This window comes from Oncorhynchus mykiss, chromosome 6 (genome assembly GCF_057628025.1).
Source record: "Oncorhynchus mykiss isolate SJ-2025 chromosome 6, ASM5762802v1, whole genome shotgun sequence".
Classification (NCBI taxonomy): Eukaryota; Metazoa; Chordata; class Actinopteri; order Salmoniformes; family Salmonidae; genus Oncorhynchus; species Oncorhynchus mykiss.
Genome location: NC_143027.1, coordinates 77862913 through 77879634, shown reverse-complemented (window position 1 = coordinate 77879634; position 16722 = coordinate 77862913). Strand labels below are relative to the sequence as shown.

General features: G+C 40.9%; 1 protein-coding gene, 1 long non-coding RNA gene and 1 other non-coding gene across 4 annotated transcripts in view; 1 reads left to right on the top strand and 2 right to left on the bottom strand.

The window, feature by feature from the left end:
- Nucleotides 1-1810: 1810 nt before the first annotated feature.
- Nucleotides 1811-12609, bottom strand: LOC149983102 (uncharacterized). Its single transcript, XR_016496884.1, has 2 exons — nucleotides 12160-12609; nucleotides 1811-7481 (listed from the first exon to the last, which is right to left on the bottom strand). It is a non-coding gene; the product is annotated as an uncharacterized LOC149983102 (long non-coding RNA).
- LOC118965105 (U7 small nuclear RNA) lies at nucleotides 2469-2523 on the bottom strand. The gene has a single exon (XR_005052438.1). It is a non-coding gene; the product is annotated as a U7 small nuclear RNA (small nuclear RNA).
- Nucleotides 11384-16722, top strand: part of LOC110526616 (sodium-dependent noradrenaline transporter) — a 55551-nt gene continuing 50212 nt past the window's right edge. Inside the window, exons 1-3 of one of the 2 annotated variants that reach the window (XM_090238918.1) lie at nucleotides 11384-11628; nucleotides 12168-12662; nucleotides 15403-15534. In XM_090238918.1, the coding sequence (XP_090095044.1) occupies nucleotides 12365-12662; nucleotides 15403-15534 (430 nt within the window). In that variant the 5' untranslated portion in view covers nucleotides 11384-11628; nucleotides 12168-12364. The remainder of the gene's footprint in view (nucleotides 11629-12167; nucleotides 12663-15402; nucleotides 15535-16722) is intronic. The other variant, XM_021607732.3, reaches the window with a different exon arrangement.

Genomic DNA, 16722 nt, shown 5'->3' with positions numbered 1-16722 from the left:
GAGAAAGTTTTGAACATCTATGGCCAACCAACCGATATTTGGTTGTGCACGTTTGTTTTCCAACTCATTGTATAATTTCACAACCCTGGGATAGAGTTTGTGTGATTTGTTTCCAGACATCTGTTTGGAGCGGGATAGAGTTTTCCTGAGCTCTAGTACAAGTGTGGGTCAGCTTGCTCTTTGGTTGGAAAAGAGATCCTTAATGGGGTGAAAGTGGCCAGAGAAGGTGGGAGACAGCTGGGAGAGGTAGGTTTGTTAGGTAGGCCAGTTATTGGTTTGCTACGAAACCAATAACTAGCCTACGGATATTGTTGCACTCGCTTTGTGTAGGGGTCCTAGGCCTAGTTACATGGTCTGTAACCTGAATGAATGTGTGTATTTATGTGAGAAATCAGCGTATGCGCCTAGGTGTTGAAGATACATTTTCCCAGGGAGACGGCAACCTAACCTTGGTCCAGGGCCAGCTCTGTCTATCTTGACCTCTTGATTGGCCAGTCAAAGCAGATTATTATTTGCTCACATGGTGAGAAAACATAAATATGTACAAAAGGGAAACTACAGGCATGCCCAAACAAAAGACTATACAACCAACAAAAGGCCTCCTGCCCACCAAACCAACCAGAAGCCTCACGGCTCTCCAAGCAGGCACTCTGGCTGATTACTGATTACATGTCTGATTACTGAGCACAGACACAGGTCGCCTTCCCCTGCTCAGACGATGCACCTATCAACCAATGGTTGCGTGCCACGTCATCGACTGTGCCAGTCGGGCACCAGATTGCTACAACATCTGATGTGGTTAGATGATACGTAAAATAGCTATGCTGGCGTTGTAAGATCTGGCATGCGTCAGCAACATCTGGGCAGAGGAAGGTGCCCACACTGTAAACACAAACCCATGTTCCCTTGTCAATCGATCTTATTGTTTGATTGATATAACATTGAAGTTGATTTATAGGATATTCTGCTTGATTACTAGGGAATTTTTAATGTATTTGATAGATTTGTACAATTTTATATTTTGGGGAAGTGGTAAATTAGGCTTTTACACCGATTTATCAATCACTCTAACCATTTTCTCTGTGATGCCAAATACCATTCCACACCAACCAATAACCCCTGCTTCAAATTAGTTACACAGCTGATCCTATTGCCACTATAAAGAGCTTTTGTGCATCTCTGATTGGTGATTAATTTGTATGTCTCATATAAGCAGCTGAAACTGGATGAAAAGTCCTATTATTAATTGTCAATTGATCAAATGACAGTTGTAGGGAGTTTTTTTCTCACTATGTGGGTGGGTTCTGACTCAGTAAGACTTAACATTGCTGGGGTACTTAAATCTCTTCACATCTGTAGGTCACACGGAGAGGCTTATAGGCACAAAGGAAATTAACCAAAATACGAACCAGAGGATTTCTAAAAGAAGCTGAAGTGTATAGTAGAGTATGATGTTTGAGACAGGGTGTTTAGAGTCAACAGACACACCCTAAGGAGCCCCTCAGAAATCTCATTTGACCTGACTGCTAGTGCCATTCTCCTGGTATGATGATTTCCCAGCCAGGTTACATTGATGCACATGGTAAAGTGCTGCCCTACATAAGGGATGTTCAGGGACACTAACAGGGCTCAAACCTGGTAATGACAGCTTGCACTAGGTCTCGTCCAGCACATTGTGTACTTCCATGGATGAGGGCCTAAATGATCAAATGTGCTCAGCGTGGAGTCAGTTCTTCAAAGTGAGGACATACAATTTAGAACATGTGCATACGCATCTATATAAAATGAATCACACATAGACTACAGGTCAAAAGTTTGGACACACCTACTTTTTTACTATTTTCTACATTGCAGAATAGTAGTGAAGACATCAAATCTATGAAATAACACATATGGAATCATGTAGTAACCAAAAAAAAAGCATTAAACAAATCAAAATATATTTTATATTTGAGATTATTCAAATAGCCACCATTTGCCTTGATGACAGCTTTGCACACTCTCTAATGAATACATTATAACACATTTTATTTGTAAATCTAATTCAAAATCAAAAGAAAATGCACATTTCCACATCATGTTCTGTTAATAAATTACAATATTGGTGTGAATTTCACACAATGATCAAATCTATGCATGAGAACATTTTACACATTTTAATTCTATAAACAAGATTTTCAAACCCAACCCAACCACCCACTATTACTTTCCCACCCACACCCACATGAAAAAATACTATAGTGTACTATGTTAGGAATACTATAAAAAATATAAGAATACTAAGAATACTATAAAAATCACTATAGTGTTTTTGCAGACTTTATTGTGGTATTCGCTGTGGTGTTTTTGCGGACTGATACTGAAGTATTTAAAAAAATTATATACTATAGTAATTACTGTAGTGCTTTTGTGGACTGTGGTATTCTGTAACATTTCCTGTAGTGTTTTTGGGGACATAGAACTGGGGGGGGGGCTTTCTCCTTGAGGAAACCTACTGGAGAAATACTAAAAGAGCAAATTGTCTATAACTTGTAGGTATGTAGGACTGGGTTCTGAATGGAGAGTTCAGAGCTTCTGCTCTTTTCTATAACCTGTAGGTAGATAGGACTGGGTTCTGAACGGAAAGTTCAGAGCTTCTGCTCTTTTCTATAACCTGTATGGAATATACAGTTGAAGTTGGAAGTTTACATACACCTTAGCCATAGATTTAAACTCAGTTTTTCACAATTCCTGACATTTAATCCAAGTAAATATGACCTGTCTTAGGTCAGTTAGGAATGTGAATGTGAAATGTCAGAATGATAGTATAGAGAATTATTTATTTCAGCTTTTATTTCTTTCATCACATTCCCAGTGGGTCAGAAGTTACATACACTCAATTAGTATTTGGTAGCATTGACTTTAAATTGTTTATCTTGGGTCAAATGTTTCAGGTAGCCTTCCACAAGCTTCCCACAATACATTGGGTGAATTTTGGCCCATTCCTCCTGACAGAGCTGGTGTAACTGAGACAGGTTTGTAGGATCCTTGCTCGCACACGCTTTTTCAGTTCTGCCCACACCTTTTATATAGGATTGAGGTCAGGGCTTTGTGATGGCCACTCCAACACCTTGACTTTGTTGTCCTTAAGCCAATTTGCCACAACTTTGGAAGTATGCTTGGGGTCATTGTCCATTTTGAAGACCCATGTTGCTTCAATATATCCACCTAATTTTCCATCCTCATGATGCCATCTATTTTGTGAAGTGCACCAGTCCTTCCTGCAGCAAAGCACCCCCACAACATGATGCTGCCACCCCAATGCTTCACGGTTGGGATGGTGTTCTTCGGCTCGCAAGCCTCCCCCTTTTTCCTCCAAACATAACGATGGTCATTATGGCTAAACAGTTCTACTTTTGTTTCATCAGACCAGAGGACATTTCTCCAAAAAGTACAATCTTTGTCCCCATGTGCAGCTGCAAACCGTAGTCTGGCTTTTTTATGGTGGTTTTGGAGCAGTGGCTTCTTCTTTGCTGAGCGGGAAGTGTTTTACTGTGGATATAGATACTTTTGTACCTGTTTCCTCCAGCATCGTCACAAGGTCCTTTGCTGTTGTTCTAGGATTGATTTGCCCTTTTCGCACCAAAGTACGTTCATCTCTAGGAGACAGAACACCTCTCCTCCTGAGTGGTATGATGGCTGTGTGGTCCCATGGTGTTTATACTTGCATACTATTGTTCGTACAGATGACGGTGGTACTTTCAGGTGTTTGTAAATTGCTCCCAATGATGAACCAGACTTGTGGAGGTCTACAATTGTTTTTTGCTGATTTCTTTAGATTTTCCCATGATGTCAAGGAAAGAGGCACTGAGTTTGAAGGTAGGCCTTGAAATACATCCACAGGTACACCTCCAATTGACATCAATTAGCCTATCAGAAGCTTCTAAAGCCATGACATAATTTTCTGGAATTTTCCAAGCTGTTTAAAGGCATAGTCAACTTAGTGTATGTAAACTTCTGACCCACTGGAATTGTGATACAGTGAATTATAAATGAAATAATCTGCCTGTCAACAATTGTTGGAAAAATGACTTGTGTCATACACAAAGTAGATGTCCTAACCGACTTGTCAAAACTATAGTTTGTTAACCATAAATGCGTAGAGTGGTTGAAAAACGAGTTTTAATGACTCCAACATAAGTGTATGTAAACTTCCGACTTCAACTGTACTTGGCTTGTAGGTTTCTCACAAATTGGGATATGGTGAGAGGAATGGGCAGGGTAAATGCAAATTAAATACTGTAGTATTTAATCTAGTAATTAAAAATTTGTTTTTTAAATGTTTTATTTTACCTTTATTTATAGAGGCTTTTTTCTCATTGAGATAACATCTCTTTTCCAAGAGAGACCTGGTCCAATAGCAGCAGAGGGAACAACGTTTCAGACAAAACAACTTACATACACTAACACAACAACAAACATTTTACATTTAAAAACACAAACATCTTGACTAAAAACAGCTGGCCTAAAAACAATTACACTCTTCTATGATATATACATCGATCAAGTGTTTAAACTCCACCAACGAAACTAGATCATCACATTTTAAAATGTAACTAAAACTATTTCTACCATGACCTGTTCTAATTTTTGGTACTGTTAGAAGCAAATGAGAATGGGACTGTAATTGATATTTATTTACTGATCTGACTAAAAAAGTACAGAGATAAAATGGCATTTTACCCAATAATGGCCTTATAAGTCAGTGTATACCATTGTTTAAGCCTACGCAAGGTCAATGACGACCAGTCAATAGCGCTGTAGAGATCACAATGATGTGTTAGACATTTCTGATTTGTAATGAACCTGAGGGCTGCATGATACACTGAATCAAGTGCTCTCAGGGTAGTGGCTGAGGCCTGCATATATACTGTATATATAACATCACTAAAATCTAAAACAAACAGTAATGTACATCGTACCAGCTCCTTCCTGGCCTCAAAAGAAAAACAAGCCTTATGCCGGTAATAAAATCATTTTTTCAGCTTGAGCTTCCTTATCAAGTTCTCTACATGCACAGTGAAGCTCGGCTTATCATCAACCCACACACCCAAATATTTGTACACTTTAACTTGCTCAATAGTATGTCCAGCCAATGTAGCAATGACATGATTTTTAACATGCCTGGCATTTGAAAATACCATGCATTTTGTTTTACCCGAATTTAGAATTAGCTTTAAAATCATACAGATTCTGTTGTATGATGTTAAATGCTCTTTGGGAATTTTCACAAGCTAAATATAAACTACTACCACTTGAATAAAGAACAGTATCATCTGCATAAAAATGAGCATCTGCTGTTTCAATAAGATCCCCAATGATGTTGATATACAAAATGAACAACAGTGGGCCCAAAATAGAACCTTGCGGAACACCTGAGCACGCCTCTATGGACTCAGATTTACAACCAACCGCCATTACACAATGTGTACAATTTGATAGGTAATTTATAAACCAATCTAGAGCATGACCAGTAATTCCATAACATTTTAACCTTGGCACTAACACAGCATGGTCCACGGTGTCAAAAGCCTTCGACAAATCAATAAAAACAGACACACAATGTAACTTCTTATCAAGAGCACAGTTGATGTCATTTAAAACCTTCAATGTTGCTGAAACAGTGCTGTGGCCAGACCTAAAACCTGATTGCATTCCATTTAAGATGTTGTTTTCTTTGAAGTAGGTCTTTAGCTGCCTACTAACTAAGGAATCCAGTACATTTGACAGTACAGACAATTTTGATATGGGTCGATAGTTGTCAATAGGCAGTACAAAAGCAGATTTCCATAACTTGGGGATTTCCTTAACATCAAGCAGGTTAAAAATACATGTTAAGTGGGAGCAATGATGTCTGCAGCTAGGTGTAGGAGGCAGGGGCCTAGTTCATCAGGGCCAGGGGATTTAAAAAAATATATATTTATTTCAGGGCTACACACTTCTGAAACAGAGAAGGATGAAAAGGAGAACCTGGTGAAGGAGTGCACAGGGGTGTCAGGTAAATTCATAGGGGGCTCAATTATACCTTTGCGGACTATAGTGTTTTTGCAGACATTTCTGTAGTATTTAATACAATGTTTTTGGGGGATAATACTGTAGTATTTACTATAGTATTCTACAGTATACTGCAAAATTCTATACTAAGTTGTTCACATGATCGAGGGATATTAGTGTGTAGTATAGTATTCTATATTATACTACAGTTTACTACATAATTCTATAGTAAGTACTGTAGTATTCCATAGAAAACTTTAGTATTTTTTAATGTGGGCTAAATCTATAAAGAAACAAGTGCTGAAGCCTAAGTTCATATTACAAGTGCATGGAAATCAACTTGAATGCCATATAACTTTGGCAATGCATTCAGTACAATATGAGACATAAGAACATGGTACTTAAGAAACCGCTCATTTCATTTAATCTCAAAAACATATTGAAAAAAGTCTAAAGTGAAGTGACATCCTAGCTCAAACAATATTTCTCCACTCTTTTGCCTGAGTCACTTGGACTGAGCCTGAATGGCCAGGCAGAGTTGGACCTGCCTCTGCTCTTTCCAGGGTTAAGAGATGGGGTGGTTCTCCGATGGCAGGGCAGGCCTGGAAGATGGAGAGCGGTGTGGACAGAGAGCATAGGGGTCCCTGGCTGGCTGTGGTCCTAGAGGAGGCTGGAGCCTTTCTGGACTGTTGTGAGAGACATTTCACGTCTCATCAACCTCATCTGATCTGAGATCAGGATCTAGCTGGCCCATGGAGAGAAGAGGCCCCGGGGCAGAGGGAAGATGGAGGGAAGGAAGAGAGGGAGAGGAAGGGAAGGAGGCAGGCGGGTAGGCAGATGGATGAACGGATGCTGGTACACAGAGACAGGCAGGCAGGCAGGCAGACAGACAGACAGACAGACAGACAGACAGACAGACAGACAGACAGACAGACAGACAGACAGACAGACAGACAGACAGACAGACAGAAATGCAGAAAAACAGGCATGGAGGCAGGCAGATAGGCATGTAGGAAGGGATGGGGCCTGGTAGGGATGATTGATAGAGGCCAGAAGGGAGGGAAGAGATTGCTTTGCCGTGAGCAGTTAGAATGATTCAGAAATAAGGGTAAGGCAGCAGTAAATGCCGGCCTGGGTGTTGGTAGACCTAGGTCACTAGGATCTGCATTTAAAAGGAAGGGACGCTTCCTTATGACAGAATGATGGTGCTCCATGTCATGTGGGTTGGTGTCAAAGGTTATCAGAACTGCTGTGATTTTGGAGGACAAATATGCCCCTGTCGAGACAACCAGAGCACCGTAGATCTGATCTAGGCCATCATGGCAATCCATCTCCAGTCACAGGTCATCGTCTAGGATGACAGCCAGGCACAACGCTGGACAGCCTATCCATCGAAGTGGCCGAAAATCTTTCCTGAGACGTCACTCCAACTGTTGCGTAATACTAGCCTGGAAACCAAACAGATATGTTTCACAAGTTTGTATTCCCGGCTATCTTATTAATACATTGATATCAATGGAAGATGTGTATGGAAATTCACATTATGTATGTTAAGATTCAGTCCTTGGTTAGTGCATGTTTTTCTATTGCCATTTATTATTTAACATGAATAGGCCTTCAAATGAATTAAAACATGAACTTTAGACAGATTTTGTAGGTATTGTTTTCCATCTGTTTGTCCTGGGTTCACCTATTCAAATGTAGCCTACCTTCACAACTCTGTTAAATGGGAGGAAATAAATCCAAGATGCCACAGAGGAAAACACCACTAATAACATATAACCCATCCATATAGGCCTCACCTCGCTCTTTCCTTCTCTATCACTTCAATTATTTCATCTTTACAAACAAAACTCCCCCAAACAGCCCTTTTAAGGTTTTATAAGAGAAGCCTGGAAAGCACTGGAGAGCTTTAAGGGGACATTCATTGACTTTAATGGGATGAACTGATCAACCATATCTAATAGAAATCATTGCCCATGGCAAAAGCTGGTGTGTTATTTAATTACGTATGGAACACAGTGCTTTTACCGCTTCTTAGAAAACTGTAATTTAATATATTTAGTTGAGAGAAGAAACAGATAAATAAAGTCCAAATTAAAACATTTCTGAAATAAGTTTTATTTTCTTGCTTTCGGTAAAAGAAAAAACAATTTTAGAAAATATGAAAATAGAACAAAAATAGAACTGTCATTTTTAACTGTTCATTCTTTCAAAAAATGTAATAGCTTCAATATGCTAAAAAATGAATAACATTAAGTCTGTCAACACTTTTAAATATCCTATTGAAAATGTCCTGTAATAAGTCATCCAAATCTACTAGCGTGAGAAGAAGGCCTATTGCATTCTCTGTATCCTATGCTGCATTTACCACGGATTAAATTCAATGTGTATGTACACATGTGTATTCGGAAAGTATTCACACCCCTTCCCTTTTTCCACATGTTGTTACGTTACAGCCTTATTCTTAAATATATACAATTACGTTTTCCCTTCATCAATTAAAACACAATATGTCACGTTCTGACCTCTATTTCCTTTGTTTTGTATGTAGTTAGTATGGTCAGGGCGTGAGTTGGGTGGGCAGTCTATGTTTGTTTTTCTATGATTTGGGTATTTCTCAAAGTAGTTCTCAATCAGTGTCATTAGTTGTCTCTGATTGAGAATCATACTCATACTACTAGCCTGGGTGTCACTGTGTGTTTGTGGGTGATTGTTCCTGTCTCTGTGTTTTGCACCAGATAGGGCTGTTTTGGGTTTTCACGTTTCTTGTTTTTGTTAGTTTGTTAATGTGAAGTGACTTATTAAAACATGAGTCAAAATAACCACGCTGCGCTTTGGTCCGCCTCTCCGCCAATGCAAGAAATCCCTTACACAATACACCATAATGAAAAGGCGAAAACAGTTTTTTTGACATTTTTGCAGAAAAACAATGTAAAAATTACTGAAATACTTTAATTACATAAATATTCAGACCCTTTGCTATGATACTCAAAATTGAGCTCAGGTGCATTCTGTTTCCATTGATCATCCTTGATATGTTTCTACAACTTGATTCGAGTCCACCTGTGGTAAATTCAATGGTTTGGACATGATTTGGAAAGGCACACACATGTCTATATAAGGTCAGACAGTTGACAGTGCATATCAGAGCAAAAACCAAGCCATGAGGTTGAAGCAATTGTCCGTAGAGTTCTGAGACAAGATTGTGTCGAGGCACATATCTGGGGAAGGGTACCAAAACAACTCTGCAAACAATTGACGGTCCCCAATAACACAGTGGCCTCCATCAATGTAAGAAGTTTGGACCCACCAAGACTCTTCCTAGAGCTGACCACCTGGCCAAACTGAGCAATCAGGGGAGAAGGGCCTTGGTCAGGGAGGTGACCAAGAACCAGATGGTCACTCTGACAGAGCTCCAGAGTTCCTCTGTGGAGATGGGAGAACCTTCCAGAAGGACAACCATCTCTCCAGCACTCCACCAATCAGGCCAGACGGAAGCCGCTCCTCAGTAAAAGGCACATGACAGCCGGCTTGGAGTTTGCCAAAAGACACCTAAATGACTCTCAGACCATGAGAAAGAAGATTCTCTGGTTTGATGAAACCAAGATTGAACTCTTTGGCCTGAATGTCAAGCGTCACGTCTGGAGGAAACCTGGCACCATCCCTATGGTGAAACGTGGGGGTGGCAGCATCATCATGTGTTGATGTTTTTCAGCGGCAGGGACTGAGAGACTAGTCAGGATCAAGGGAAAGATGATCGGAACAAAGTACTGAGAGATCCTTGATGAAAACCTTCTCCACAGCGCTCAGGACCTCAGACTGGGGCGATGCTTCACCTTCCAAAAGGACAATGACCCTAAGCACACAGCCTAGACAGCGAAGGACTGGCTTCAGGACAAGTCTCTGAATGTCCTTGAGTGGCCCACACAGAACGCAGACTTGAACCCGATCAAAAATCTCTTCAGAGACCTGAAAATAGCTGTGCAGTGACGCTCCCCATCCAACCTGACAGAGCTTGAGAGGATCTGCAGAGAAGAATGGGAGAAGCTCCCCAAATACAGGTGTGCCAAGCTTGTAGAGTCATACCCAAGAAGACTCGAGGCTGTAATCGCTGCCAAAGGTGTTTCAACAAAAAGGGTGAAGGGTCTGAATACTTATGCAAATGCAAATTTCTGTTTTTATTTTACATTTGCAAAAAAAACAATAATCCTGTTTTGTTTTGTCATTATGGGGTATTGTGTGTAGATTGACGAGGAACAAAAACAATTTAATCAATTTTAGAATAAGGCTGTAATGTAACAAAATGTGGAATAAGTTAAGGGGTCTGAATACTTTCCGAATGCACTGTATATACAAAAGTACGTTTGACAATTAGTGGAATTAGTGGATTCTGCTATTTAAGCCACACCCATTGCTGACAGGTGTATAAAATCAAGCACACAGCCTTGCAATTTCCATAGACAAACATTGGCAGTAGAATGGCCTTAATGAACAGCTCAGTGACTTTCAACGTTGCACCGTCATAGGATGCCACCTTTTCAACAAGTCAGTTTGTCAAATGTCTGCCCTGCTAGAGCTGCCCTAGTCAACTGTAAGTGCTGTTATTGTGAAGTCGAAATGGTGTAAAGCTCACCGCCATTGGACTCTGGAGCAGTGGAAACGCGTTCTCTGGAGTGATGAATCACACTTCACCATATGGCAGTCCAACGGTTGAATCTGGGTTTGGCAGATGCCAGGAGAACGCTACCTACCCCAATGCGTAGTAAAGTTTGGTGGGGAAGGAATAATGGAAAAACCATGTTTTTCATGGTTCGTAGTAGTAGGCCCCTTAGTTGCATTAAAGGGAAATCTTAAGCTTTGTGGCAACAGTTTGGGGAAAGCCCTTTCCTGTTTCAGCATGACAATGCCCCTGTGCACAAAGTGAGGTTCATACAGAAATAGTTTGTCGAGATCGGTGTGGAAGACCTTGACTGGCCTGCACAAAAGCCCTAAAATGAATCTCATCAAACACCTTTGAGATGAATTGGAACACCAACTGCTAGCCAGGCCTAATCGCCCAACATCAGTGCCTGACCTTACTAATGCTCTTGTGGCTGAATGGAAGCAAGTCCCTGCAGCAATGTCCCAACATTTAGTGGAAAGCCTTCCCAGAAGAGTGGAGGCTGTCATAGCAGCAAAACTGGGATCAACTCCATATTAATGCCCATGATTTTGGAGTGAGATGTTTGATGAGCAGGTGTCCACATACTTTTGGTCATGTAGTGTATATTCCTTTAGGACTGGTGATGCGAGGTATATTTCTTTAGGACTGGTTTGGCGAGGTGAGACCACGGGCGCATGTTGGCACGCACTTCACAACAGTGACAACGGCGTGCCAAGAAAGTGAGGGAGGGAGGAGCAGAAAGAACATTTTCAATTATAAAAAATCACGTGGAGAGAGAGAGAGGACCTGATTTAAAAGCTCTGAATGTATATCGTCTATCTCTCATGAGAAGGCGAGTCTTAAAGTTCCATCAGAATGGGCAGTCTCTCCTCAGACTCAGCAGGACGACAGCAGCAACGGGTCATGGAGAGGTGTCCGTAGCTTCACAAGTACGGACCAACCGTCGCTCCTCTTCTACTAATACGGGGTTTAATGTGCTTTAATAACGATACTATACATCACTGACTATACTATTGTACTTTTAATTGATATTTTATGGTGTATTGCTGCCAGTTTGTATAAATTTGATTGATTAACCAATGTTGCTTAGCTCCGTTCAACAAATGCGCACGGCAATTATGAGAAATATGCAGGAGCAATGGAATAGCCTAAACCTATTCTACAACGTTCACCTGCTATTTACGTTTATTTGAACATTTTGAAATATGTTTCCAATAGCATGACTAGTAGTTTATATGATTTCATATAATATAAGACAATGTATTTGTAAAACATGACTGAGGTTTCTGAAACAAGGAAATCATTTTCTATCACCCATATTTTGGCTATTCCTCTCAGTGCGCCAGTGTAGCTATACAACTTATAACTAACTATTCCACCTCTGTGCGCCAGTGTAGCTATAAAACTTATCATAACTATTCCACCTCTGCAAACTTATGAATGTATTTTTTTTTTTTTACCTCTCTAGCCGATGAATGCGGTGGAGTCCACTGTAGTTCGTGGAGAAAATAATCACTTATGCAGAGTTTGCCTTTCCACGCTAGCGGGACTCCCATCGTCGTCACGGTCCACTGCTGCGCGAGCATCACCTCCGCCACGGATACTTCCTCCGTGAGGTGAGAGCACAAGGCCGTCGGGGAGCTGCACACCGACACCGGAGAAAAGATGAACATCCAGGTCCTGCCAGACCACAAGCTGTCATCAGTGGCCCCGCTGAAACCCTGCAATGTGGAGAAGAAGGAGGTGGAACTGATACTGGTGAAGGACCAAAATGGGGTCCAGTATACCAGTTCGACCATCATGCCCACCCCCAGCACGCACGGCACCCCCTGCACCGCTGAGGAGCTGGAGGAGAGGGAAACATGGGGAAAGAAAATAGACTTTCTCCTATCCGTCATAGGCTTCGCAGTGGACTTGGCCAATGTCTGGAGATTCCCTTACCTCTGCTACAAGAATGGAGGTGGTGAGTGAACTGTTATAACTTCTGTAAAGACTTCTGTTAAGACTTTCCCAGGTTCCTTTGGAACTATCCTCGTATAGAACCAGGTTTGGTATGGCAACGCGAGACTGCGTTGGAACTAATATCAAGTTTGTTTTACTGTTGTGTAATAACTTTCTTCGTAAGTTTATGATAACATGTGCCAATCTGTTAGTTTGTATGCTACCATACGTACCAGTCACTAGTCAGTGATTTTTTGAAATCCCCAAATAGCTTTGCGCAGGCTTTCTTGAGCCAAGAGGCTTTAATGGTAAGAGGGAAACGGAAATACCCCACTGCATAAATTCATCCAGGTCAGTGTAGTTTAAGAGGAAAACGGAAATACCTCATTGCATAAATTCATTCAGGTCAGTGTGGTTGACTCAACTGCAAATACACTCACTGTATCTGGGTGCTACTGTATCTTACTGTAAAGATTTGACTCATAACCCATTCACACCAGTTGCTGGCTCATAAGTGCTTTATTGCTGATGGGAAATATTTAAATACTCACAGTTGAACAGATAGCTATGCAAATATGTTAATAATTAATAACTTAATTTAAATGTGTCTAGATCAGCGGTGTCGAACCCATTTTTCCTGCGGGCTGCATTCGGTCTTCACCGGGGTCTGGGGGGCCACACTTAAAATGTATTATATTTCCTCGCAGTCAAAATTTGCTAAACAATTGTCCTTTAACTATTGGTTTTGGTATTTTGAATGTGCTCGGGGGGCTGATCCAGCCTGCAGGCCTGTGTGGTCTAGACCATTAAGAGCCTGGTCTCATAATCTAGACTTAACATAGTAAAAATGTATCCCTGACACTCAAATTAGTATGACATGTTACTTTGGTATGGTTACATGAGACAGATGGTTGGGGTGGGTGGGCGTGGAATGCTAACTTCTAGCAATCCAAAGGTTGCGAATTCAAATCTCATGACAGACAACTTTAGCTCATTTGCAACTTTTCAAATACTTGCTACTTTGCAAATACTTAGCATGTTAGCTAACCTTTCCCAAACCGTATCCTTTTTAGCCAACCCTTCCCCTAACCCTTTAACCTAACTCCTAACCGTAACCCTAACCCTTAGCCTAGATAACATTTGCCAGATAGCTAACATTAGCCACCTAGCCACCTAGCTAGAATTCGTAACATATCATAAATTCTGCAAATTCGTAACATATTGTACGTTTTGCTAATTTGTAACATATAATACGAATTGTGATTCTTAACATATACAAAATGTAATGCCTCGGATTTACATACAGAATAATACAAAATGCTCTGAGACCAGGTTGAGAGCGAATAATAATGGCTTAGGAATATTTCAGTGGCTCAGTAGTGGTGGTGGAACAAGTAAGCAAATCACTTGTAATATGTGTGCTGCATTTGTTTGATAAGAAGAGTTTTAGATAACATCTGTTAGAAGTGCCAGTCACGGTTATCACAAATCTGAAGAATGAACAACAAAGCAAAGGCTAACTACAGAGATTATTGATTGCCAACAATGACCAAATCAAATGACCACAACAAGAGAAAACATAAAAACTGCACCTGAATATATCTATAATCGAGCCGAGTGAATGTTAACAAACCAAAGGTCGTTGTTAATTACAAAGTGACATTTTGGGTTTGCCACCACAGACCTTCAGTAGCTTGTTGTAATAACAGTGTTTACTAGTGTTTACTAGATTTCCTGTCCCCTTTGGCAGCATTACACTTCACGTGGTGAAAATAGACATGTGTATCTTTATCTGGTGAACTGAGTGTTGCAGTGTTGTGTCCTGTGGTGCTAACTCTTCAGCTGTGGGTCATGTTCATTTGGCGCTCTCTGAAAGGCTGTAATGCAGCCCAATGCTCAGCTTTTTGTTAAAATGTTGCATACAATATATTTTTAATTATACTAGATGAAGGGAATTTTATTCTTCCTAGAATTCACTGGAACATAAAGCATGGACAATTCACTGTCTGTGCCTGGAGAGTCCATGTTGATGTCTGTTTCAATTCACTGTCTGTGCCTGGAGAGTCCATGTTGATGTCTGTTTCAATTCACTGTCTGTGCCTGGAGAGTCCATGTTGATGTCTGTTTCAATTCACTGTCTGTGCCTGGACAGTCCATGTTGATGTCTGTTTCAATTCACTGTCTGTGCCTGGAGAGTCCATGTTGATGTCTGTTTCAATTCACTGTCTGTGCCTGGAGAGTCCATGTTGATGTCTGTTTCAATTCACTGTCTGTGCCTGGAGAGTCCATGTTGATGTCTGTTTCAATTCACTGTCTGTGCCTGGAGAGTCCATGTTGATGTCTGTTTCAATTCACTGTCTGTGCCTGGAGAGTCCATGTTGATGTCTGTTTCAATTCACTGTCTGTGCCTGGAGAGTCCATGTTGATGTCTGTTTCAATTCACTGTCTGTGCCTGGAGAGTCCATGTTGATGTCTGTTTCAATTCACTGTCTGTGCCTGGACAGTCCATGTTGATGTCTGTTTCAATTCACTGTCTGTGCCTGGAGAGTCCATGTTGATGTCTGTTTCAATTCACTGTCTGTGCCTGGAGAGTCCATGTTGATGTCTGTTTCATGTGATTTTCCTTTAGATATCATCATCAACACAAATTGCCAGGGCGAAAACACCCACAAAATGCTAAATATATTGTCTTGGCTGCAACACAAATGCCAAAAGGTTCACGTTCAAAAACGTTGTTTTGTGGGGTTTTGTGGTGATTTCAGGTGCCTTTCTAATCCCCTACATTCTGTTCCTGGTGATTGCTGGGATGCCACTGTTCTATATGGAACTAGCCCTGGGACAGTACAATAGGGAAGGAGCTGCTACAGTCTGGAAGATCTGCCCTGTCTTTAAAGGTGAGCTGTCTCACTCTCTCCCATCTCTGTATTCCATCTCTTTCCTGACCTCTGCCTCATCTCCCACCTCTCACCTTCTCAAGGCTCCTGGCCTCTCTTTTCTTCTCTATCTTTGAACATCTCTCTCTTTTTTCACTCACCTCTTGTCCTTTCCCCTCCTTCCTTTCCCTGCTCTTTTAATGTTGCTTCCCATTGGGCACACCACATCATTTCAATGTGGACAAGACGTTGATGAACGATATTGTAACCTATATTTACCCAGTCAAAAAGACAGCCAAAAGTTTGTTGAATTACCAATGTGTTATCAGTGACCACGTTTAAAGGTGCACAGTATTCCGGACGGTAGCTCATATCCCGCTTAAGGTCTTATTCGGTATAAGCTGTTTACATGCACCTTTCATATTTTGTCAGTATTATGGATCCCCATTAGCTGCTGCCAAGGCAGAAACTACTCTTCCTGGGGTCCAGCAAAAATTACTTCCGTAATATAGATGATATATCCCGCTCATGAGTATCCCTGTATCCATGAATAAAATGAATACTTCTAATTGAAGTTCATTTGGGTTAAATGGAATAGTAACTGAACTATGGACACTGCCTGTAGGCCTATAACCTCTCACATGTAGTGTAATATCATATTAACTCTTGCAGAATTATGCATTTCTTGCAGTGAAATTATACAACAAATGTTAATTTTGCCTTTCTCCTATATACAGTACCTCTCTTTTTCATTTTCCCATCTTCAGCACTCCTTGTCCACTTTCCCAAAGGCCTTGATCAGAGGAGAGAGGAAGGAGAGATGTGGTCTTTTAGAAGTATCCAGTAAATCTCAAGACACTGTACAGCAATAAACATACAGTAGATATACTGTAGAAACATAAATATGCATTGTAATGAAGAGGGACACAAAGGCTGTTTGTTGATTCGTTTTACTACTGACAGTCTTATCACCATGGCATACTGTTACCACACACACCATGAACTGTTGAACCTGAAAGATTCACCAGAAGTTTACAGGCAGTGTTGTGATTTACAGTATGTTACACATTAAGTCTATTGTATATTGTTGTTTGGCCGGCAGGGATGTCCTTGTCCCATTGCGCTCTAGCAACTCCTGTGGCGGGCCGGGCGCATGCACGCTGACACAGTCGCCAGGTGTATGGTGTTTCCTCTGACACATTGGTGTGG